This window comes from Zootoca vivipara, chromosome 17, assembly GCF_963506605.1.
Source record: "Zootoca vivipara chromosome 17, rZooViv1.1, whole genome shotgun sequence".
Taxonomy (NCBI): Eukaryota; Metazoa; Chordata; class Lepidosauria; order Squamata; family Lacertidae; genus Zootoca; species Zootoca vivipara.
This window is the reverse complement of record NC_083292.1, coordinates 15,598,394-15,622,932: the sequence shown is the minus strand read 5'-3', so window position 1 is coordinate 15,622,932 and position 24,539 is coordinate 15,598,394. Positions and strand designations below refer to the sequence as shown.

The 24,539-nt window shown below is 46.8% G+C and overlaps 2 protein-coding genes across 4 annotated transcripts in view; one reads left to right on the top strand and one right to left on the bottom strand.

The window, feature by feature from the left end:
* The window catches only part of RSPH14 (radial spoke head 14 homolog), a 60,011-nt gene extending 51,778 nt beyond the window's left edge, over positions 1-8,233 (bottom strand). The window contains exons 1-3 of the mRNA XM_035098790.2: positions 7,895-8,233; positions 5,629-5,731; positions 5,366-5,484 (exon numbers count right to left, since the gene is read on the bottom strand). Of these exons, the coding sequence (XP_034954681.2) occupies positions 5,366-5,484; positions 5,629-5,731; positions 7,895-8,096 (424 nt within the window). The 5' untranslated portion in view covers positions 8,097-8,233. The remainder of the gene's footprint in view (positions 1-5,365; positions 5,485-5,628; positions 5,732-7,894) is intronic.
* Positions 8,234-9,478: 1,245 nt separating this feature from the next.
* On the top strand, positions 9,479-23,331 carry RAB36 (RAB36, member RAS oncogene family). 3 transcript variants are annotated; one of them, XM_035099065.2, is made up of 11 exons: positions 9,479-9,594; positions 12,714-12,801; positions 13,491-13,582; positions 14,055-14,120; positions 15,933-16,034; positions 16,594-16,658; positions 17,028-17,079; positions 18,920-19,001; positions 20,154-20,244; positions 20,786-20,905; positions 22,287-23,331. In XM_035099065.2, exons 2-11 carry the CDS (start codon positions 12,733-12,735, stop codon positions 22,349-22,351), a joined length of 804 nt encoding a protein of 267 aa, XP_034954956.1. In that variant the 5' UTR covers positions 9,479-9,594; positions 12,714-12,732; the 3' UTR covers positions 22,352-23,331. The 3 variants fall into 3 exon arrangements, with proteins under 3 accessions (XP_034954956.1, XP_060125324.1, XP_060125325.1); XM_060269341.1 differs by lacking the exon at positions 9,479-9,594 and adding an exon at positions 11,294-12,164; XM_060269342.1 differs by lacking the exons at positions 9,479-9,594; positions 20,786-20,905 and having other exon boundaries at positions 12,605-12,801.
* The last annotated feature ends 1,208 nt before the right edge of the window (positions 23,332-24,539 follow it).

The following is a 24,539-nucleotide window of genomic DNA, read 5'->3' as shown; positions in this document are numbered from 1 at the left end:
CACACACAATCTCCTTCTGCCTCCCTCCGTTCCCCAGTTGTATGAAGATTAGTGAGAATTCTCAGCCAAGGGCTCTAAGAAAAACCTAAAGAGAAAACAGTGAATGATAACAAAAGTTACAGGCTGTCCACTTTTAAGAAAATAAATCTGAATGATCTTAACTGATCTATGGTGTGTGTATGTAATGTTTGTAGATCTTGTGATTCTAGATTCCACACAGCTGGGTTCTTGCGTCATTTGCTGCAAGTATGCGTTCTTCTGACATTAAAAACCTGTTTAGTTCTTATTGTTTACGAGATGCGATAAAGCCAGTACAGCTACTGAATAGGAAATGGGGGACAATTCTGTTCAGAAAAGCTGAAACAGCTAGAGGTTAAAGCAGGGGTCCCCAGACTTACCGCGCAGCGGGCCGGTGCCCGCCGCGCCGGCCGCGCGGCGGGCTGGAGGGTAGGGGAGTGCGCGCGCAGCGGGCCGGAGGGCGGGGGAGTGCGCGCCCGTGCGCATGCGCACACGGTCGGGGAAAAATCGCCGAAAATCGCTTGTGCGCATGCGTATGGGCCTCCCCCGACCCGGAAGTGCATCGGAAATGACCTCTTCTGGGTCGGGAGAGGCCCATACGCATGCGCACAAAGGATTTTCGGCGATTTTTTGCCGATTTTTAAGATCGTCGCTGCGCCGCACGCCGTAAGACCGGGCGGCGGCAGCGGGCGGCAGGGGTCGTCGTGGGCCGGATTGGGAGGCCAATTGGGCCGCATCCGGCCCGGGGGCCGTAGTTTGGGGACCCCTGGGTTAAAGGGTGTGAATAGTACTTTTGGGCAGAAGGGGATTCTCCTGCCGCTTAGCCTCAAGAGAAGGGGCACTTCTCATGAACACCTATTGCTACAACCATCTTTAAAGGAAGAGTGACATTTCTCATGATTGCTGGTGCCAGTGGGAGCCAATGCTTGTGAATCCTGTTGAATGTAAGGGACCAATTGCTGAGTAGGTATCAATTTGAGGAGAGTAGCAATACGACAAAATGAGCTATGATGCTTTGGAAGAGGTGTCCTTTTACTCTGAAGTAAAAGGCTTCAGAGGTGAGTGGAAGTGCCTTTGTCTGCTCTCTTATCCTGGAACTGCAATCTATGGATTTTTGTCATTATTTTAAAATGAAGCGCTGAGCTTGTACCTACATGCCCCTTGATAAATTTGGGCGGTGGGGGGGGGGGGGAGAGGACAGGAGCAGAAAAGAGGAGAGAGAAAGAGCACTTGAAACAGGATTGTGAAATAGCCAAGTTCAGTTTCTACTAAAGGAAATTAGCAGACAAGTTCTAGCTGAATTCATGATGTTTGTTTTCAATAAAAGGAGACTACCAGTGGATGTCAGCAGTAACTGCCGGGAAGGAAAAGATCAGTCCAAACCACATCTCTAATAAGAGTAGAAGCTCTGGCACAATTTGTTATAGGAAGAAGACTTTATAATGTTGCTCTTCAGTGGTGGCTTAGAGCAGAAGACCATGGCAGATTATCCTGGGAGGCAGCAAGGGTTCTCCCCACGCCGCCCCCGGTACAAATATCAGTAGCAGATGGATGAGAACTTGCTGATCTGCCTGAATCCTAATGCTTTATTATTGAATCACCTTTCATGGGCAAAAGCTTCCTTCCTGAGATGTGTGAAGTAGATAGTGAATGAAGAATCTACGGAGAAGGGCTATTGCTGCTTGAAGCTCATGCCAAAATGAACCACGTAGGAGTAGGGATTGATTGAAACCACTGAGGTGAGTACTGTTATAAAGGACTGTATATTTGGCCTCTAAGGTTACAGCACTTTGGCAGGTGGGTATTCTTTGAGCCATGTTAAAAATCTCAGACACTCCAAAGCCAATTTTCAAGCACACCAGGAGATAATTTAAACCATGGAATGATGTTTAAAATGCTGTGGTAGACAAATTGGGAGTGAATCCGACCTTTTTGCAACAGGGAATATCTCCAGTCCTGCATCTTTGGGAAAGTTCAGGCAAGACTGGATGATGGAAACCATAGCCATGTCCAACCCACTTACCATAATTAAGGATGAGTTTTATTGAAGGCATCAGGAGTATGCTTAAGAGAGACTGTAGCACTGCTTTCATACACAGATGAAGCAGCACAGCTTCATGTAGCAATTTCTCATTTATTACATCCTTCCTTTCTGCCTCAGTTACAGGCACAAACGGTCACTTGTGTCATAAATCAATAAAGACAATTATCCTCTCTATTTCCAAAGCTCAATAGCAAATGCAGATCCTCATGCAGCCAAAATGGCACCATGGAGCATAAGACTCTCAGGGTCATGAGTGTGAGCCCCACATTGGGTGAAATATTTCTGCATTGTAGCGGGTTGGACTAGACGATTCTCGTGGTCCCTTCCAACTCTACAATTCCGTGATTCAAGACACATGTGAGGAGGCAACAGCAAGCTGGGTGGGGGTACCCCAACCAAGCTTTACAAAAAGTGCAAAAAGAATTTTGGGAAATCCCCTACGCAACTCAATGAGGAGGACTGAACATGGTGGCTGGCTGGCTGGCTGGCTGGAAGAGTGGACAGCAGCACTCCAGACAGCAACATTTTGTTGCAGGATCCCCCCTTTTTTTAAAAAAAAGAGAGACAGTAGAGAGTATAATACTGGTATATATCAGCCAATCAAATATCCAGCGTCACAGGGCTGAGGAACATGGCAGCACATTCAAACATCTAGGCTTGGCAACAGAGCAAACCCCAATGTGTATTCCCAACAGCAACCAAACTTCAGACAGTCTTGAGATGCACACCAAGGCCTCAAGTCATTGGAGCTGGTCCTTTAGGTATTACTGTCCCTACCCTGTTTAGTACAAGGCAGATAAATTCAGCACTTGTGGTTTGCATTTCATATTCTCTAGCAATCTTATATCAATGAATCCAATGAAAACACTGCTAGGTGTTAATCTTATACAATGTGCCTCCTCTTGTTAACAAGCTGCTCAGCATTACCGTTGTTTTAAATAAGCCCTTTAGCCCCTTGAAACTTAAAGCTTAACTCTGGATGTGGCTGTGCAAGGTAAGGGGTAATGCCAGTGTGACACAGGAAATGAACAACTGGGGCTGGGGGATTGTGTATCTTTATGAACAGGAGGAGGGGAACTAACCCTCTTTGTGACATGCAGATAGCCTGCAACTTATGCAGGAGTTATGTCCTGGGGATCTCGCCTAAAGCCAAAATCACATATAGTTAAAACACATTGGGTTAAACAGAGAGCGGGATCACAGAAGTCTTTTTTTCTCGGACATCCCTCCTCCTCCTGCCCCCCCCTTTTGCCATGTGTATAAAGCTGAATGTGCACAAGTTAAATGTGCATAAGTTGTGGGCTTACTGTATAAACAAATGCTTGACTTTATACCTGGTTCCTTTTTGCATATGGATAATCATAAAACCTCTATTGAGCCATCTGCAATGCCTGGAGGCAGTCAGGTTGGGCATCCATAGTAGTGACCAGAAGAGGAATGACTGCTGGGATGAGCGCAGAGAGAAGAAACACAATGGTGCATCTGCAGCAGCACAACCAGATGCTACCCCAGCTGCAGCAAAACATGTATCTCTCATATTGGTCTCTACAGCCATAGCAGGCGCTGCAACCTTCCAACAGTTTGACTTCACCCCCCAAAGGTGCACTCCTCCATTGTCTCCCGAGACTTAGACGAATGCCAACAACAACTCAGAACAAAGCACCATTCTGAAAGGCACGGTCTCTACTGGCTATGTCACCATCAGCCACTGACATTAGCAAAGGGTTAGGACCCCCCTGCCTGGGGTCTGCACACACAACTCTGCTAATAACCCTGAGCTTTTATTCAGTTTGGGATGTGCAAATACTTTTCCACTGCACTGACAATCTCTTGGTAGGAGGGGCAAGTCTCTCACTCACACACACACACCACACAGAGCTGGTAAACATCTTTGATACTTTTTCTGTCTTTAATTCAGGCTTGTAATTAGTCACTTGCCTGGTTGCCGGTAGCAAGAAAAAATTTCCCCCTATGCGACAGAGTAGGGAAGCTATTGCCAGTCAGAAGAGGGAGGTGGGCTTGCTTTCATTTTGTAGCTCACTGAGTGTTCACTAGCAACAAGGAACCAGATCACATGCTGAATGAACTAGAAGTGTGAATCATTCTTTATGCAGAAGCTTAGAAGAGCAATGTGTGATGTTCTGGCACCACCAAGAGACAACTGAACTTTACTACTAAATTAGATGCATTTCTTACATAGTGCCGTTAGTCTCTACCTGACTCTTTACACAGTGGCAAAAGCAAAAAGCCTTCCCTGCCCTGAAGAACATCTGACCTATATTGAAATCCCACTGCAGGGCTGGGAGGGACTTGGGAAACATGAGAGGGAGGGAGGGAGGATGAAGTAACAAGTGATAATATGGACAGGCAGCAATAAACAAATAAAATGGATCACAGACAATAGGGCTGCTGGTTTTTTTTTTAAATCTGTTACTGTATAGCCTTACATAGTACTTATACAACAAACTTGTAAACATAAGCCAGTATTATACAGTTGAGAGGCTAAAGCTGAGCACTTTGTCTAAAGACCACAGTGTGGACCTGATAATTCTAGTTGATCTCATCTTAAGTTACATACTACATCGGCTCAGCAAAGGCAAGGATGGTTCCTTTCACTCAAAGAATTTTAAGAAAAAGAAACAGAAGCAAAATGGTTTCTAACCTGAAGTTCATTGCACACTCAAAATGTTCTCCAGCACCACCAAATCACAAAACCACAGGCCCATAGAGTATTTCTAAGCTACACATACATAGAACACTTTGAATGGCAAGGCTTTTGTCAAATTATCATGGGACAGCTGAAAATAAGACCCAGGCCCCCAGGCCCCCTCACAGAACCAAGATTCCCCAGAGAAAAGGAAATTGCCACTAAATGAGTTGAAGTAGCCTGCTCAATAGCTGTGGGAGGAGAAGTGACCCAGTTTGCCACCCTCTCCCCCAAACCTTCCTTCAGACCATGGGGGGAATCCAAGAAAAGGTAGGGGGAAGCTGCCCCCCTAAATCAAGTAAATAAATAAAAATAACTAACAGCTCAGTTCTGTCCCCCTAACATAAAGCCTGCTTCCCAACATAAATCCTGGTTATGCTTCAGGCATTCTCAATCCACGCCACATAGCATGCGGGCCACATACACAGCCCACGGCTACAGAATAGTTAGCTCCAGTTGAGTCAAGCAAGAAAGCCAGGTCACAAGACACAAGGGGGTTAGGTGAAATCCACATGAAATTCTAGCCTTTACTTGATTATGAGCAGAGCAGTTGAGCAGTCAGCGTTGTAAATCTTATGAAATTTAATCCACCTTACCTAGAGGCAATTCTGACACGAGTTTCAGTGCGTAATGCATATTCCACCGGCAGATGTCAACAGGATCATCCAAAAGTTGTGCCAAAGCTGGGATGACTCCATTTTCTATGAAGCCAGTCCTACATTCAGAAAATGTATAGGTAAGAAGTGGTTTGTATAAGCACAATATTAAACTCCCCTTTTTAAACCTGGGAAAATAGGTTGCAGAACAGGAGAAAATCCCTACTCTAAAACGCTTGCATTAAACTTCAGCAAATACCTACCTGCCAACAGAATGCGTTGCCATAATATAAAGAACCTCTGTTGTTTTCCGTCGCACGGTGCTGTCTTCATCTAAAAGCAACGTCTTCAAATTATCTAGAAATCCTGAAAGACACAATTTTAAATTTTATTTAGCACCACCCTTCAACAGACATCTAGGGCAAAGTTATAATACAGTACAGTACATTCATTAAACCACCACAATAGAAAAAAAGAACACAGAAGGCAGTGATAGAATTAAAAACAGCCACCAAGTAGCACGAAAACAGTTGCCTCTGACTATATATTGGTAATTTAGAGTGCCCAATGGGCAAATAATATTCACAACATGTGTATGGTTCTGTTCCTTTATTTCTGTTTTTGTTCTATTAGCTATTGTTATTTTGATCTTTGTGACAATGATGAAGATAAAAACATTTGCAACCTTTATAAAAATGATCTCCAGGTAAATGAAGTTTGGACACACACATTTTCCTTAACCGTGTGCAAAATAAATATTGAAGTGGGCTGCCTGCTCATGTGCTCTGGAACAGTTTCCTGGGATGCCTTCTGGAATACTTTGGTATCTACTATCATTACAATGTCTTTTAGGTCCTATGATTTATGTAAGCTTTCCTTTTCAGCTCAAAAGGTTTTTCAAAAGAACATTAAACACTGCTTTGCTGGATCTGACCAAAGGTCCACCCAGTCCAATGTAGCACTTCCCGCATTGGGCAGGATCTGCCATCTGGTACTGCTAGAAACAGACTGCCTCTAAATTTCGACATCCTGTGCATTAATTGCACTTTCCATGTGTTCATCCTGAACCTACTTTTTGCAGCAGTATGGTACACATACATACCATACCATACATACTAGCACAAAGGATGCAAAGACAAATAACATTTTGCTGGTACGGCATTTACCCACAGTAGGATGTCTCTGTAGCTTTGTGATATCCTACTGGAAATGTAGATATTCTCAACTAGGTCCCTTGTTCCATGGACTGAATTAAATAAGGGGAAAGCAAACACCCACCCTTGCAAATAAATAAATGATCCAACCCCAAACAACTGCTGCACCTTTTTCCTTTTCAAGAAAACCGTTTTATGGCCTGATCTGAATGACTACTAAACCAAGTTTGGAAAGATCCAGCGGTTTGCTGACCAACCCTAGTGCACTGTGACAATGTGCTGCTAGCTTTGCAGTAAGGCAGGTGGTCCCCAGCATGTGCCTGCAGAGGTCTGTCCTGTCCCCCACAGGTTCTGCCCCTCCACATTGCTGCCATTCACCCTTCTGAAATTAGGCATGGGAGAAGCATTCTACCTACTGTAGCCAATAAAATAGGCTAAAGTGTGGGCTTGGTTGCATGACAATTTAGCCAGTTTGCAAATGTACCCATAGACCCAAAGAGATTGGTGATCAAGCCTGTATGTTAGGGCCATTGTGTAATCCCTCCCCACCTCCACAGAAGCATGTATCATGAACTGCCCTGTGGGAGGGAAGGAGGCAGATGAAGAAGCCACCCAGGCCTGCTATACTTTGACTATCCCAGCATTCTGACCTCTAATAGGGCCATTTTTATCACCCAGTGCCCTTGGGGGAAGGATCCTGATGGCTTTGTACATGTTGACATTGTGGATTGTTTAACCCCCACCCCCAAAGTTGAATGTTACTTGTACTCCGCCTTGGAAGGGCTTGTATCCTGAAAGGTGGGATATAGATAAGAGTAAGGTAAAGGGACCCCTGACCGTTAGGTCCAGTCGCGAACAACTCTGGGGTTGCGGCGCTCATCTCGCTTTATTGGTTGAGGGAGCCAGCATACAGCTTCCGGGTCATGTGGCCAGCATGACTAAGCCACTTCTGGGGAACTAGAGCAGCGCACGGAAACGCCGTTTACCTTCCCGCTGGAGCGGTACCTATTTATCTACTTGCACTTTGACGTACTTTCGAACTGCTAGGTTGGCAGGAGCAGGGACCGAGCAACAGGAGCTCACCCCGTTGCAGGGATTCGAACCGCTGGCCTTCTGATCGGCAAACCCTAGGCTCTGTGGTTTAACCCACAGCGCCACTCATGTGTGTGTACTACCAAATGAATAGCCAACAAGGTGCAATCAGTAGAGCATGAGGCTTTGGATCTCCGGGTTGCGGGTTCAAGCTCCAAATTGGGCAAAAGATTCCTGCATTGCAAGGGATTGGACTAGATGACCCTGGTGGTTCCTTTCCAACTCTACAATTCTATGATTCTCATGTTCAGTCCACCAGGGAGGCAAAAGTGGCATCTCTTACCGAGTCTAATGGCTTCGTAGACATTCTCTGGGTCGTGCACCAAATCACACAGGGCCATCAGCGCCCGCTGCCGGGTCAGCAGGTCGGGGTCTTCCAGCTCCTCGTTCAGTTTTGGGAGACCCCTTCTGCCATAGGCAATGGGGGCTTTCGTGGGGTCGATATCAGGGGGCAGTTTGGAGGAGATACGGGGCAGGAGCGCCATCCCAAGTTCCTTCTGTACCACAGCAGTCCTAAAAAAGGGAAGGGAAAAAAAGCTGCAAGGGCAAAGGCAGGGAAAGCAAGAGCAGCAGTTATGTGTCTTTGCTTCAATTCCAAGACACACGCACCAACAGGACACGTGTCTTTTTGGGGGTGGGGGTGGGGGTGGGGGGAGGGACACCTGTTGCAACTGAAAGAGAAACACGAATGAAAAACGTGGGAATTCTTGTTTAAAAAAGTTAAAAAAATAGTAATAATAATTTAACATAGAAATGAACGATAGCAACTGGGGAAAATATATTACTTGGTGCACACACGCAATATAGAAATGACAGAGGGGGGGGACCGATAAACCCAGTTTAGCAAAGCGAGATGAAATGCCAGCTCCGCAAGCGGCCGATTCGCCGCCCTGCCTAGGCCTCTGGTTGCTAAGCGACCGCGACGCCCTCGCTTCCTACGTCCAGATCTGTGAATACGAAGCTACGCACGCGGGAAAAAGCCCTCTACCAGGAGTCGCCGGAGTCCGACTGAGCGCAAATGTCGCAATCCCCGCAAGTGGCGGCTGGGCAGGATGTGGCGTAGTGGGGAGGCCAGGCGAGAGAGAAAGAGAGGGAGGGAGAGAGATGGTGGCCCTCAAATGCCAGCCTCTGCAGCCCGCGCTGCCCCTGCGGGAAACCCAGACAGCTTCCTTCCAACTGGCGTCTACCAGATTATTTGCACTACAATTCCCATCAGCCCCAGCAAGCACTGCGGCGTTCTCACCAGCCCTGTGCTCGCTGAGGCTGATGGGAGTTGTAGTACAAAGTACTGCAGGGCGCCAGGTTGAGGAAATGCTGAACGCTCTTAATTGGTTGCGTTGCGTTGCATCTATTGTTTCTTCCAAGGAGCTCAAGGTGGTGTACATGGTGCTCCTTGTTTTGTTTCCAACGAAATATGGATGTTGCAAACATTTGTCCGGATATAAACCAGAGCCATTGTGGTGTAACGGTTAGGGTTTGGGGCGAAGACCTAGGAGAGATCAGGGTTCGAATCCCCCACTCAGCCATGAAGCTCACTGGCTGACCCTGGGCGCCAGTCACCGTCTCTCAGCCTTAACCTACCTCACAGGGTTGTTGTGAGGATGAAATGGGAAGTTGGACAACCATGTAAACCACCTTGAGCTCCCTGGATGAAAAGCTGGGTTATAAATGGAAGGAATAAAAACAATTTTATTAATGCTGGTGATTCAGTTCGTTCTTTTTTCCCCTTAATAAAAGCTGTCCAGCTTTATACTAGCAGCAGGAGGCGTTGCTCAGTTGAGCATGCCCTGTCAACATCTGGCATTCATTAACCAGGTTTTCTCCCTTCTTCTCAGTGTTACAGTTGCTGGGTTTTTAAGGTCCGCCAGATCTCTCAGGTGGTTGGTTTCTCTGCAATTTAACTCCACCTTCTGAGAGGGAGGCGCTCTGGTTTCTATGGTGATGCGGCAGCCCCTTTCCAGACCTGGAAGCAGCTCTCGCATGGTGAGTCGTTTTTCCTCTCACTCTTTGCCAATATTGCCCCTTTTTTGTAAATGCCGGGGGGGGCAGGGGGAAGCTCCTGGTCTGCTGGGCAGGTGGTGGTGGTGGGGTAGGATCAGCCCCCCACCCCCACCGCCTTGCTTTTTGCAAATTATCCAAAGGCCAGCTTAAAGCAAGTGATTCTGCAAGCTGTTTATGGCCACCTTGCAGCTTCAGACTGGCTGAACTAGGGTGATTTCCCTCCCTACCATCCACATAAGGCTTAAATGGCTCCCCCTCCTCTTTTACCTGTTTGTAACAGAAATGCAAAACCCACATAGAGGAGATTGTACATTAGCTTTCTCCACCATGCTCTTTCTGACATTCACAAATGAACCCCCACACCTGGAAAAGAAAGCTAGAGAGAGAGGAGGGGGGAGAGAGAGACTTTACACTGGCTGTCCACTTTTGGGGCCCGTGGTCCTACACAACCACAACCACACACCCCTTGCTGCCTTTGCCAACTTGGTGCCCTCCAAGTGTTTTATTTGTTTGTTTATGCCACACCATATAAAGGTAAAAAAGGTAAAGGACCCCTGGACAGTTCAAGTCCAGTCAAACTTCATTATGGGCTACGGCACTCATCTCATTTCAGGCCGAGGGAGCTGGCGTTTTCCCACAGATAGCTTTCTGGGTCATGTGGCCAGCATGACTAAACCATTTCTTTTTTTGGTTTTTTTCTTTTAACAAAGTAGTACGGTAATAATAAATAAAAATGTGCACCCCACCCCCCGAGACCATTCCATTGTAACTATCCAACCTCCCAAAATTTCAACACCTCTTGCAATGGTTTGACCCCTTTCTGTACAAATTCTACAAATACCTTCCACATCTCCTTAAAATAATTTCTCCTGTATATTCCTAGTCTTACTTACCTTAATAGCACATGTTATCATTAATTGCTATGTCCCACACCTCTTTATGCAATTCTTCCATTTTATATTCTCCTTGTCCCTTCCACTTCCTAGCTATAACAACTCATGCAGGTGTCAGTAAATTTGTGAACAAGTCCTTCATAGCCTGCGAACCTTCCACCCCCTCGTAAATCGATAATAATTCTACCTCTGGACCCAGTGATTTTTGTTACCTCCTTAAACATCCTTTGGCAAAAATTTTGTACATATTTACATCCCGACCACATGTGAACATAAGTCCCAGGACTAAACCACTTCTGGCGCAATGGGATACCGTGACGAGTGCCAGAGTGCACAGAAACACTGGTTGGCAGCAACTTCAAGCAAGGAGTGTGTCCCACCGCTACCAAGAGATAGAATCATAGAATCATAGAGTTGGAAGAGACCACAAGGGCCATCCAGTCCAACCCCCTGCCAAGCAGGAAACACAATCAAAGCATTCTTGACATATGCCTGTCAAGCCTCTGCTTAAAGACCTCCAAAGAAGGAGACTCCACCACACTCCTTGGTAGCAAATTCCACTGTCGAACAGCTCTTACTGTCAGGAAGTTCTTCCTAATGTTTAGGTGGAATCTTCTTTCTTGAAGTTTGAATCCATTGCTCCGTGTCCGCTTCTCTGGAGCAGCAGAAAACAATCTTTCTCCCTCCTCCATATGACATCCTTTCATATATTTGAACATGGCTATCATATCACCCCTTAACCTTCTCTTCTCCAGGCTAAACATACCCAGCTCCCTAAGCCGTTCCTCATAAGGCATCGTTTCCAGGCCTTTGACCATTTTGGTTGCCCTCTTCTGGACACGTTCCAGCTTGTCAGTAGTGGGGATTGAACCTGGGACTATCTGCATGCAAAGCACATGTTCTGCCACTGAGCTATGAAGCCTTCCGCATATTCATAGAATCATAGAACTATAGAGTTGCAAGAGACCATGAGGGTCATCACATCCAACCCCTTGCAATGCAGGAATCTATTGCCTAACATGGGGCACGAACCCACAACCCTGAGATTAAGTGTATTGTGCTCTCCCAACTGAGCTATTGAGCTCCCCTCATCCACAAACCTTGGTCATGCTGGCTGTGGCTGATGGGAGTTCATCAACATCTGAATATTCCCCAGCCCTAGTGTATGGCTTTTCCTGAAATGCCAAGTGAGAGCCATCAGGCCCTGACACTCGGTTCCCTCCAATGTGGTGCCCTTCAGATGCTTTGGAACATGACTCCTGTAGGCTGAATAACTCCTCTTCTCCTCCTGAAGAGGTTTGCAAAACATAGCTGTTCTGGAAAAGACTTTTGGCTGAATGCTCTTGGGTTAGTTTTGGTGTCATGCTGCTATGCCCAGACTTCGTTCCTGGTGTTGGTTTCTAATCCTAATATTTTACGACTGCCGGTGGGGTTGTTGTTTTTTAGGAATGGTGGGCATGACATAGGCTTTTAAATATTGTATGGCATTTTCTGCCTTGTTAGCCTCCTAAATTCATTTTGGAAATCAGACGGATCATAAGTTTTAAATTAACATTATGACAGATGGGGGACTCGCATAATGTTGGACGGTTTGCTAACTGAAGTTGTTTTCCAGCTGAGCCTCTGGAGTGGCACGAGGCGGCCGGGGAGATGGTTAAAGTGAGTTAAAATATAATCCAAATGGGTAAAGGCATGTTCATTGTGAAATGAGGCCCTAGCAAAGGGAGTCCCCCTGTGCCCTCTCTCTGCGCCATTGTAAGCTCAGAATGCCACTCACCTCTACTATGGCAACATCCTGGCGACATTCTTTATCCATGAAAGGCCTTGCTGTTTTATTATTCAGGAAAATGCCATGCTCACCAGCCAACAGGCTGCTAACTTCCTTAGCTTGCAGTCAAACATGGAACTACTAGTCAGGGAAAAACAGACACACCAAGAAGTTTTTAGTACAATCCAGACTGGGAAATTACAGAATTGGACAGATTCATGGAGGACGAGGCTATCCTTGGCTACCAGCCGTGGCAGCTCTGCCCTGCCTCAGAGGCAATAAAGGTACCCAGTTCTAGGAATACCTTACAAAAAAACAACCACCACAAACTACTTTTGTCAGGACTGAAAAAAGGCAAGCGTTAAGTGCTGGTGTTGCGTTTTGCTGTTGGCAAGTCCCCCCATATGACCCCGATATTGTTTTCTGGTTTGTATTGTCAGCACCCGCTGAATTTGGGCAATGAAGGCCAACTTCCTGCATGTGACGCCACCTGTGAGCAGAGACAGAACCATCTCCCACTTCCCCAAGGTAGGCAAACTGTCCCCTTGTGTCCGCTGGGCTCGTCCCCTGACAGCCTGAGGCAGTGGTTTTCAACCAGTGTGCCGTGGCACCCTGGCGTGACGTGAATGGTGGTCAGGAGTGCCACAGACAACACCAGCCTCTGCCCCACTTTCCTCCCCTCCCTCCTCTGATGCCCTCTCGCGTTTCCGCCTCCCAAAGGCTTGCATGGCTGTTTGTTACAGCAACAGCCCTGGCTACAAGCTCCCCAGGCAAATAGTGCCTCTGGGGCTGGCCAGGGTGGGGTGGGGGTGCCCTGTGGGGCAGTGTGAGGAGGCACCTCTTTTGGGGCGGGGGGGGGGGCAGGAAGCTCAGAGACCAAGAGCAGCAGCAGTGGCTGCCCAGAGGACTCCTAAGGAGAGGGGAGAGGAGAGGAGGGTGAGGGAACGGAAGATGTTTGAAAAGCTGGAGGTGCCGGCTCTGCATGCAAGGGGTGATGTAACTGGGCTCCTGAGCCCCACAGGGGTCCCGCAGAAAGAATGTAGCTGGTCAAGGGAGCCGTGGACCTGAAAATGTTGAAAACCTCTGGCTTGAGGCGTTCCTTAAAACAGAACCCGTCATACATTTTGCCTTGGGCCTGGCAAAGCTGTCCTGGAGGACTGGCTAGGTGAAGTCCTGGCCCAGTTGATCTCATGCTCCTGCTTCCTGTGTGTCTGCAGTGGTACACACCTGAGGCCTGCCTCCAGCTCAAAGATCACTTCCACGCCCAGGTGAGGAGTGCCTGTCGGCGACAGAACACAGGCGCTGTTGGGTGAGTCTGCATCAAGGAGAAATGAAGCTTTGTGCCGTAAGGAGAGTTTCGGTCACAGGCAATGTTTCCTTATGTATTTTGGGACTGACCTGTAATCTTAAGAATATACGTTTTGCAAGAGTTTCAAAATTGCTGGGGTGTCAAATGCCTATATAAGCTTAAAATCTAAAAAATATGAAATCTGTTGACAATTTAGAAGGAACATTGCAGCACAAATAAGATCTCAAGAGCCTGAAGAAAGGTTCACACAAACACTTATCCCAGGGATCTGGGGTATTGTATAATTTATTCAGGTTATTGTAGAATAATTATTATTTAAGTATTTTTGTGTGTTTTACTCTGCACTATTTGTATCTCATGTATGTGCTCTTTGTAATATTTTTATTGGTCCAAATAGAAGTATTAATCTGATATGGTTCTTCCATTTCAATGACGCTGTGCAATGTGAAAAAAAACAACATGTGTCTTTCAGGCTAAAAATATCAAAAGTGGTTGTGGTGGGAGACCTCTATGTTGGAAAAACAAGCCTCATCAACAGGTACAAATCTGTTTTGACACGTAGTTTTCGCGGTGTTTGTCAAAGACTGTCCAAAGTTCCAGCCATAAAGTGCAACCGCTGACCTCAGTTTATAAGTCTTTTCTGGCTGACCAGTTTGCGTCGTAGCTTCCACCTGCTTGAAGCAGTGCTTGCGAAGCGCTCCTTAAGGATGGTACCAAGCAGAGGAGACACCCCAGGTTACAGTTACAGTGGTGCCTCGCTAGACGAATTTAATTCGTTCCACAGGTCTTTTCTTATAACGAAAAATTCGTCTAGCGAATCCCATAGGAATGCATTGAATTTTTTAAAAAAAATTTTTTGCCCATAGGAACGCATTAATTGAATTTCAATGCATTCCTATGGGAAACCGCGATTCGCTAGACGAATTTTTCATAAAACGCATTCGTCTAGCGAGGCAACCTCCGCTAGAAAAAACCTTTGGTTAAGCGGAAATTTCGTTAAGCAGGGCATTTGTTAAGCGAGGCACCACTGTATGCATCTCCTCCTGACCCATGCCTACGAACACAGCCACCAGTCTCTGTTTTTGAGTTCCTCCTGCTCAGAACTTGGAAACGCTCTTAGATGCATTGTTTAACCACACAGCTTCCTCTCGCATACAATGGCTACTCGGGTTTTCTCAGAGAGTTTATTTAGTACAAGAGAGCGAGCCTTTTCTGTGGTGGCTCCCCAATTGTGGGATGCTCTTCCCAGAGAGGCTCACCTGGCGCCATCATTACATGTCTTTAGGCACCAGGCAAAAACATTCTTCTTTACCCAGGCCTAGTGCTATCAAATAATCTATGGCCTGTGAAAGTGTGGGGGAGAGGACTGTTATTATGATGACTATTTTATTATCCGGCTGATAGTATGCTTTTTTAATGTTTTTATCCTTGATGTTCTGTAACATGGGCGTACCCAGCATGGGGTAGGGGGGGACAGCTGCCCTCCCCTAGAAGCAGGGCAGCTGGAGAGGACAGGCAGGGGCGCTGCCTGCTGTGCTCCGCCTCAGCCTGCTTGGCTGAAGCGAAATGGTGGCGGCTTCATTTGCAAATGAAGTGCTGTGGAGCATTGTGGGGCAGCACTTTCTGTGCTGTGCTCGCTGTGACTTGAAGGAGTGTGGGCTGAAGTTAGCCCAGGTCCAGGTCCAGGTCTCCTTCAACGGAGGCAGCTTTGCTGCTGCTGCCTCTTTTTAGTCACCGCTGCCATTAAAGGAGCGGGCGAGGCAGGAGTGCAAGCGCGGGTGGCTCTGTGTGCTGCCTTGCAAATGGCCCCCTTTTCTCTGGGGGGTGTGCACGTTGACCATGCCTCCTGGGGGGATCCTGGCCACGTCATTGCCAGCTAGCCAATCGGGTGGGTGGGGGGCATGGCTGGTGTGCCCCCCCTAGCTTTGATCCTGGGTATGCCCATGTTCTGTAATGTGTGTTTAATGTTGTTCACCACCCTGGGATCTTTGATAAAGGGTGGTATATAAATTGAATAAATAATAGTAGTAGTAGTATTTAAGAAATATTCCACTATGTGAAAACTTTTGATTTAAGGCAGGGGTAGCCAACATGTCTTCTTCCCTCTCCTTTTTTTCATTGCTCTTTCTTTCAAACATCCTACTGTCAGCATTCCCACACCCTTATTTATTTTATTTATTTCCTGCCCTTCACCTTAAGGTCCCAGAGCAGGTTACAGAATTAAAGCACAATATTAAAAACAATCTAAAGCAGGCAATAATAATAATAATAATAATAATAATAATAATAATAATAATAAGCAACAATAATAATAACAATAAGGTGGGTACTACCCATTTTTCCCTTGCAGGTTTTGTAAAGATGTTTTTGACCGGGATTACAAGGCAACCATCGGAGTGGATTTTGAAATTGAGCGTTTTGAGATAGCTGGAGTTCCATATAATCTTCAGATGTAAGTTGGAAATGAACACGCTGCTCACCATACGTGTGGGATGTTTTAACAGAGCCAGCCAGAATCAAAGAATCGTAGAACCATAGAGTTGGAAGGAACACAAAGGGTCATCTAGATCAACCCCCTGCAATGCAGGAACCTCAGCTAAAGCATCCATGACAGATGCCCATTCAACCTCTGTTTTAAAAACTCCAGTGAAGTTTTTAAAAGTCCATTCCACTGTTGGAACAGCTCTTACTGTCAGCTTTCATTCTGGGGACCAATAAAGGCCGAGCTGCTGCTATTCATTTTGAGAAACAGACTTTTTACTGGTTGTAAACCAAGGGGCAGGGGGATCTGTGGGGGTCTTTCAGCTGTTGGCTGGGCTCCAACTCCCCCCAGTAGCCAGCAAGGCCAGTGGCCAGGATGGAAGTGTGATTAAAAAGAAAAAAAGGCATCTTCCAGATGGCATTGTCTCAGGCATCACAATCTTCTTCAGCTTGTACCCCAAAGCCCTGGGCTTGCTCAGGCCCTCGCTCACCACGACTGATCAAACTTTCCTTATTCCACTCTTGCCCAGATGGGATACAGCCGGCCAGGAGAAGTTCAAGTGCATTGCATCTGCCTACTACAGAGGAGCAGAAGGTGAGTCAAAAGCTTTTTGCTTCCTTGCTAGCAGGGCAAAAGCTGACACTTGGGGGCTGCAGACATTCTCCCATTTACTCTGCCTCCAGGGCATTGCCGTCGCTGGTTTGGGGAGCCGTGTAGACATGACTTCGCCCCAATCCATAGCTATCCTGTCATTTCTGATGAAATGCTGCATTTTGAAGCATTCCCCCCCCCCAAAAAAAAATATGGCTTTGAGGAAAAGAACAACTCGGTTGCATTTTAAGCCAACCCTTTGTTCCCGGCCTCTTTCCTTCTGCGTGTCTGCTGAGTCAGAACTAAAACTACTCCTTTCTCCCGTCTTCTGGACCTAGAATGTCTCCTAATCATCTCTTGGTTTCGTTGCAGTGATTATAACAGTCTTTGATTTGGCCGACATCCAGACTTTGGATCACACCAAGTAAGTCCTTGCCATTCTTTCTTGCAAAAACTTTCCCGAAGAATGGGGGGATTAGAGAGGCTTAAGCAGGGTGGGCCTGTCAGTGGGCGTGAGCAGGAAGGAGGTGGATAGGGAGAAACCCAAAATGAGTTGGCTCTGGTTCCACTTCCTGTTCAGTCTCTCTGCCTTCTGCCCTTGCCAGCCCCTTCCCACCACCACTGGCCGCTGGTTTCCCACCCCGATAAGTAGAGAGGGTTGGTATTGAGGTTTCAGTCGCGCTTGCTGAAAGAATGAGGTTCTTATGAGCTCATTGCCTTGCGACACAGAAATCACTGCTCTTTCATGTGAAATGGGTGGCAGAGTGTTTCCCTATGCGCTCTCTCTCTCCTTGCTGCTGTCTTGTTTCTGTTTAGCCTTTGACATATTCCCTGGAGGTGTTTATATTTTCCTGGTGTTGGCACCATTTATCTGTCCCACGGGGGCCTCCGTGCCCGGCTTCCCTCCAGGGTTTTCGGTCTGCACTTGGTAAGGATGGCTGAGTTGCTCACCCACTTTAGTGGGCCAGACACGAGGCATCGCTCCAAGGGGACTGGCAGAGGAAGAGAGATTGTTTTTTTCTCAAGAGGAAAGAACATATGGTGTGTGTTCCTCTTTCTCTGGTTTCCATTTCCTCTCCCCTCTGCCCCTTCCTCCTGTTCTCATCATGCTAATCCCCAGTTCCTCTCATTACTGCTTTCCTTCAATGGATCACTTTCTGTACAGTACTTTCATATACCACACAATCACACCCAAGATCAGGGGGTCTGTTTCAGGATGAATGAAATCGGCCAACATGTGGCTGGTGGACAATGGAGCGTATGTCACGGGAGTTTGCTCAGGGTGGGGGAATTGTGCGGGAGATGAGGCTGGCCTCCCCCAACCATATCCCCTTCACATGTTTTGGACTACAACTCCGATCAGCCTCAGCTAGCACAGCCAAGGGTCTGATGGGAGTTGTAGTCCAAAGGCCAACCTAGGCTCTTGCTCACCTGTTTATTCAAGGACCAATCCTAACACGGAGAACAATATCAGGTGGTCAGTTACGAGCAAGCAATGCTGGCTTCCCGCTTGAGAAATGGCTGATAAATCCTTCTATCTAGCATGTCGATATCGTAAGTTGCTTATTTATTCATCTTTTCAGCTCTGAAAAGAGTATTAAAACTGCCATGTGCAGTTGGCCCAAAGGACTGCTGATGAGAGCAGAACTTTGTGGGGCTCCCCACCTCCATCAACATTGTATTTCTTCCTCTTCTGGCTAATGGAGGCTTCGCATGCACCATTCCTTTAAAACACATTTAATGCCCATTCTCCTTCCTCACAAAATTATGGAAACTGTAGTTTGTTTAAGGCAGTGATGGCCAAACTTGGCCCTCCAGCTGTTTTTGGACTACAACTCCCATCGCCTCTAGCTAACAGGACCAGTTGTCAGGGATGATGGGAATTGTAGTCCCAAAACAGCCAAAGGGCCAAGTTTGGCCGTCACTGGTTTAAGGGTACAGTACTGTGAATTGTAGCTCTGTGAGGGGTAAACTATGGTTCCCAGGATTCTGTGTATGCAGCTCCCATTCCCTCCAGAACACTCCACACTGGGCTGATCCCTTGTCATTTTTCATCCTACGCAAACTGCCTTGTGCAGCATCAGCATCTTGTCATTTATACCCTACCCATCTGGCTGTGTTGCCACAGCCACATCTGGGCAGCTTCCAGTACATATAAAAGCATAATAAAACATCAAACATTAAAAGCATTTACATGAAACTAAGCCATCTTGTGCATTCTAAATCCTTCAGACATTTTCTCTGTCCTCCTCCTCATTTTTCAGGCAGTGGCTGGAGGATGCATTGAGGGAGAATGAACCAGGCTCCAGCTTCATCTTTCTCGTTGGAACAAAAAAAGATTTAGTGGTAAGTGCATTGCAGATAAAGATATTTATCAATGTGAAATCAAAGGTTAAAGCAAACAAACAAGAAAAAAATATAGTTAAAATTACAAAATGTAGGAGAAGGACATAGTTTGTATTTTCCAAATAACAGAGAGCAGATACCATAGAAAAATTAAATCAGCAGAACACAACCATAAATGCTATTTTTTCCCCTTTGGGGTTCAACTGTAAGGGCAAGTTCATGTGTTACATTTTCCATACACTGTGAAGTAAGAATATAATAATTGCCCAGGTAGAAGGAAGCAAAATTTTCTTTTCCTGTACAGGTTCTTATCTTATGTATCCAACCACGTATGGTCAGCTGCTCTTAAGTGCCAGCAGGCAGAGCTTAAAAGGTGGCACAGTCTTTTACAGCTTGTTTGGCAGACTAATTCTTCAATGCATTGGTCTAATTCAGCCTTTGTCAACCTGGTGCCCTCCAAATGTTTTGGACGGCAGCTTCCATCAGCCCCACAAAGCCCACATGGCTGGACGATGCTGAGGCTGGTGGAAGTTGCCAACCAAAACATCTGGAGGGCACCTGGTTAGCGAGAGAGAGATGGGGACAGGAATCCAATGTGGTTCACTTCTAAATGCAAATCTCATCTCATTCACACTTCCTTTAAAAAAAAATTGAAGGAAAACTCAGCTTTTATCTTTAGAAATTTGCCCTTCTCCAAATGTTCCTATACAGTTCACCAGCCCCCCCAAAGTGTATAAAAAGGCATAGTGGAAATGACTTGTAAGCATCTGTGTTTATCAGGCGAAACTGTATACAGGGAAAATGTGCCCTAAAACACTTAAGAATTTTTGCAAGGACTTGCTGGGGGGGAGGGCGACAAGCTAATGTGGAAATGCAACAAACTGAATTGGGTGGGGCATGGGGGGCTGAAAAGGTGAGGGAAGTTGGAATTGACAGACTTGCCCATACCTAGTTGGGAAAAGCTGGTCTAATCTCTTTCCAAAGCCAACTCATAGCCACATTTTGCAGAAGCAAATCCCTCTCTGTTCTTAAGAAGGAAAAACCGCTGTTAGGTAGGTCATATTTGTGTTTTGGGGGTGAGGAGGAAGTTTACCCATTTGCAGTGCAATATAGAGATCGCTGTTCCTTGGTTGTGGTACCTTTCTTTTTCAGTCCGACGCTGCCTGTGAGCGGACGGAACAGGACGCCATCCACCTGGCCAATGAAATGCAGGCAGAATATTGGTCCGTTTCAGCCAAGACAGGTGAGTTGAGCCTATTGAAGTGTTTGGGAGTGCCAGTGCTGCAGGGCTGACGGGGTGGGCATGCCAGCTGGTCTCCTTCAAGGAGTCAAGCTGCCAGCTTGCCCAGGGACTTAAGTGGGACAGTGTCTTTCATAGTGATGCTCTGCTTGGGTGCAGAGTTTGATCCTTGTGAAATGCGCCCTTCTGCTCTGGAACTCCACACAGCCTCATGTCAAGATGCCAAAGCTAGTTCCTTGAGCGCCCCCCAAAAAAATTTTTTGGGAGGGTTGGGTGAGTAGGGATGTTGGAAGAGACAGGAGCCATTCTTTTGTTTATAGCAGCTGCCTATAGTACCACCCTGTATTTAAAACGGGAGTGGCTAACCCATGACCCTCTGGATTTTGATGGACTACAACTCCCATCACCCCTAGCTAGCAAGACCAGTGGTCAGGGATGATGGGAACTGTAGTCCAAAAACAGCTGGAGACCCAAGTTTGGGAAACACTGCCCCACAAAAGGGTATAGCTTCCCCTCCACCTCCCCAACCTCTTTATTTCACCAGGGGAAAACGTCAAGGGTTTTTTTTCTCGAGTTGCTGCCTTGGCCTTTGAAAAATCGATGCTGATGGAGCTGGAGAAGAGCAACAGCCGAATGGCCCAAATTGGTGCGGGAAACCTCATCAGTAGGTTGAACTGAATTGTCTTTGTTTCATTAAAAACAAAACATTTTCAAGGGATGAGGATAAGTGGTGGGGCCAGATAGCTTTTCCTTCTGCTTAGAAAAGTCTTTGCTGGTCGGTTGCTCTCCAACCGTTTTGGGCTACGACTCCCATCTGCGCCAGAATCGCAGGACCACTTGGGGACTTCAGCAGGCCTGAAAGTGCAGTAGCAAAATGACTGACCAGGGTTCCACTTAGGACTTGCCTAATCCCTGTTTTAAAACTGGCTGCACTAGTTTCTGTTCTGTTCCCAGGCCCAATTCAAGATGTTCACATTCATCTTCAAAGTATGAAATAGGTCAGTGATGGGCAACCTTTTGAGCTTGGTGTGTCAAAATTAGCCAAAAAACCGAGCATAACTCGGGTGGTGTGTCACTTCGAGAAAAAACCCATAATTTTGTGATATTTATAGTTTAAATAACAAAAATGTATAATTGTAATATATAACTGTATTTAATAAACCCAAAACTAATTATTTAACCAAACCAAACCAAAAAACCCTTATTTATCACAAAGTGCCCAGAGTTGTTGAGCTTGTTGGGGGGAGCTGCTGACCAAAGTTTTGGAGGTTTTTTTGGGGGGGTGCAAAAGTTCCTTTGCTTTTTTTTGGGGGGGGGAAGAGAACAGAAATAAATGACGAATAATACCTTCGCTGGAACTAACACGCAGCACCAACATAGTCTGCCAAAGCCCCCCAAAAGCAGCACAGAATGGGTTAAAAACCAATCTGGCTACCAGCAACAACAACAACAAAAAAGGATCCGGGTTTTAACAGCGGAGACAAGCTCTAGCGGAGACAAGCTGTAGGAGGAGCGGGAGAACAAATGGGGGGAACCAACAACAACAGAGCAAATGGGTCGATGGGGCGCGTGCCAGCAGTGAGGGCTCTGCGTGTCACGTCTGACACGCGTGTCATAGGTTCGCCATCACTGAAATAGGTTATAGGTGGTCTTTCTGGTATCTGGGGGCCTCCTTTCCTACTTCTCTGTGTTCTGTGATGTGGCACACCTTCCCTTGGGTAAACTGATTCTATCTTAAGTGGTATATAATCTTCTTATGAATAAATAATATAAATGCATATAGCAGCCCCTCTCCTCCACAGTGCTCATGTTGACTAGGACTGATAGGACCTGCAGTCCCAAACCTCTGGAGGGCACCAGGTTGGGGAAGGGAGGCCAGTAGGACTCCAGCCTTCATGCCGACAAGCACAGGAAGCTTGCCTGCCCATCTTGCACCGTGCAAATGTTTATGAAGTCTAGGATGAACAGAAATGCTTGTTAACCATTTCTGGAAAGTGATGTTCCGAAAGGATTGATTTGGCCATTTCTTTGTTCCCTTGTTGCAGAAATAGAAGGGGACTCGCCGGAGACTTTGGAAGCCAACCCACAAGCCAGCCCAAGTTGTTGCTAGTAGCCAGCTGTGGGTATAACAAGTTCCTGGCATCTTGGAGGATTCCCCAAGTAGCACTTCAGGAAAGCAGCTGAATCTTTGAACCAGCAGCAGGAAGGGGGGGGGCAGGGAAGCAGCGGTGCAGGCCCCCCCCCCGGCCAAAGCCCACTTCGCTTTGATCTGCCGTCAGGGGAACGGACAGCCTCTCTCCTCTGTTTGGAAAAATTCTATTTTCTGAGCTCACGTTATGGGAAATGATCTGCCTTTTCCAGGAGGGTGTGTTTGTTATCAGCACAATCTGTCTTTCTCTTTCTCTCTTTCCCTCTCCAGGAAACCCATCCTGTTCCAAACTTGCAAAGCCTGTTTCTGTGGAAACGGCAGACCTTGGGAGTGGAGAGCACACGATGGACCTGCCCTGTGAGAGAGGCTGCAGATGTGAAGGAAGCTCAGATTTGGTGTCTCTCTGTGAATTCAGTTAGGCCTGGCGCCCTCCAGGTGTTGGGGGCTAAAACTCCTTCTAGCCCAGCTAGGGAGCAAGTCAGTCTTCCCTAGATGCCTTGGACCTTGACTGTGGCTGGAGGGAAATGTAGTCCCAAAACAGCCTCTACCAGCTGGTGCTCCTGAGAGTTGTAGTCCTGGCAGCTTTGCATCCTTCTCAAGTTGAATTTCTCTAGTTCGTGATCACTGTGGTTAATCGTAGTGCTGACTTAATCACGGTTAAGAGCAGCAGGAGGAATCTGTAGAATCTGAGGGGTGAGGGAATGAAGGAAGAAAAAGCACATAGTCCTGTGGTCCTTCTCAGATGGTGGTTAAGGAATGAGCATCATCATTCCATCTTAGCCAGTATTGGATGGTAGGTTGCCTCCTGAGTCCTCTGCATTGCTCCGAGGTGTGGAATGATCCCACTTCTCTAACTGCCTTAGATATTAGCAGCTGCAGTTGTATAAAACTGGTCTTTATTTTCATGTCAGTTGTGGAATTAAACATGCTTTCTGATGTCCTCTGAAGACTGATACTTTGGAAGCCAGAACAATTTATGTTAAAACATCCCACCACCCCAGGAGAAAGGGGAGAGCTGCTTAAAGCCCATAATGTGCCTCTTGGCTAGTTTGGTGTGTGTGTTCCAGCCAGATTGGATGCTGATGTGCGAGTCCGTCATTTCTCTGGTGCTTTTAATCTTTCTGGCACCTTCCCCAGTCTCTGGGCGGGCACTGGGTGCCACAGACGTTTTGTTAGTGTAAATGTGGCATGTCTCCTCCGTGGTGGCCAGAAAACTGCTTGGCCCCCTGAATCCAACGAGAGCTGAAGCTGTCAAAAGGCACAAAGGCTGTGTACACATTATAGGCTTAAAAGCACAGCTAAGGCGGGGTTGTCGTCATCCCCCCTTTTCAATATGGATCAAAGCTAGTTTCTGGGGAAACACCAAAGCACAGTATTTCATCAGAAACAATAGGATAGATCTGAATTGTGGTGTGTACACTCCACTTCCCAAACCAGAAGTGGGAGTGATGCAGAGTGTGTACGCAAGCTTAGATATGGTCCCTGAGGGAGGAAGGTACCTCCTTTCCTTTCTGAACTGAGTTGATTGCTTTCACTCCCATAGGAAATTGTCAAGGGCACCACTTGGGGATTACTGTGGCTCCCTGTCTCGGGCCAAAACAGGTGGAAGGGATAGGGGGAACTTTCCAGAATTCAAAGCAAGCCAGGGAAATGAACTGCCCAGTTACCAAGCTCTCTTCCTTCCTCTGGTGTGGAGTCAGAGCAGGGGTATCAAGAACCTTAGGCTTTGGCTTCCCCTTCTGTTCTCAGGCTCTCTCAGGGTCTGGCATCCCCCTGGAAGCCGCTCAGATTCCCTCCCCCCATGCCTTATGATGCCACCATTCATGTTCCTTTGATTGCCAAAGACAGTAACTGTTCCTTTTGGAACATGTAGGAGGCAGCGAGGGCTCTTTCCACCCGAGGCTGTGCTATTTCCTGCGACGTTATAACATTCAGTGTAGCTCTTCCCCCCTCAGAAATAGGCTTCCTATGACGCTTTTGAGTTGCGTTTTGACTTTTGGTGGGGCGGCACACTCAGCCGAGCGGCGGAGCCGAAAGGGGAGGGAGTCATCACAGGTACGAGCACCTGTGATTATGATGCACGGCTGAGTCCCAAGGACTGATGTGGCACTGTGGATTCTGTCCCAACGTGCCAGCATCATGCATTTTG

What these genes read in the sequence shown, in the direction of transcription:
- RAB36 (XM_035099065.2), top strand. Translation starts at nt 12,733, where the DNA reads ATGAAGGCCAACTTCCTGCATGTGACGCCACCTGTGAGCAGAGACAGA. An exon ending in GTTCCATATAATCTTCAGAT is followed by an intron (nt 16,035 to 16,593) that starts GTAAGTTGGAAA and finishes ACTCTTGCCCAG; the next exon opens with ATGGGATACAGCCGGCCAGG. An exon ending in GTCCGTTTCAGCCAAGACAG is followed by an intron (nt 20,245 to 20,785) that starts GTGAGTTGAGCC and finishes TTATTTCACCAG; the next exon opens with GGGAAAACGTCAAGGGTTTT.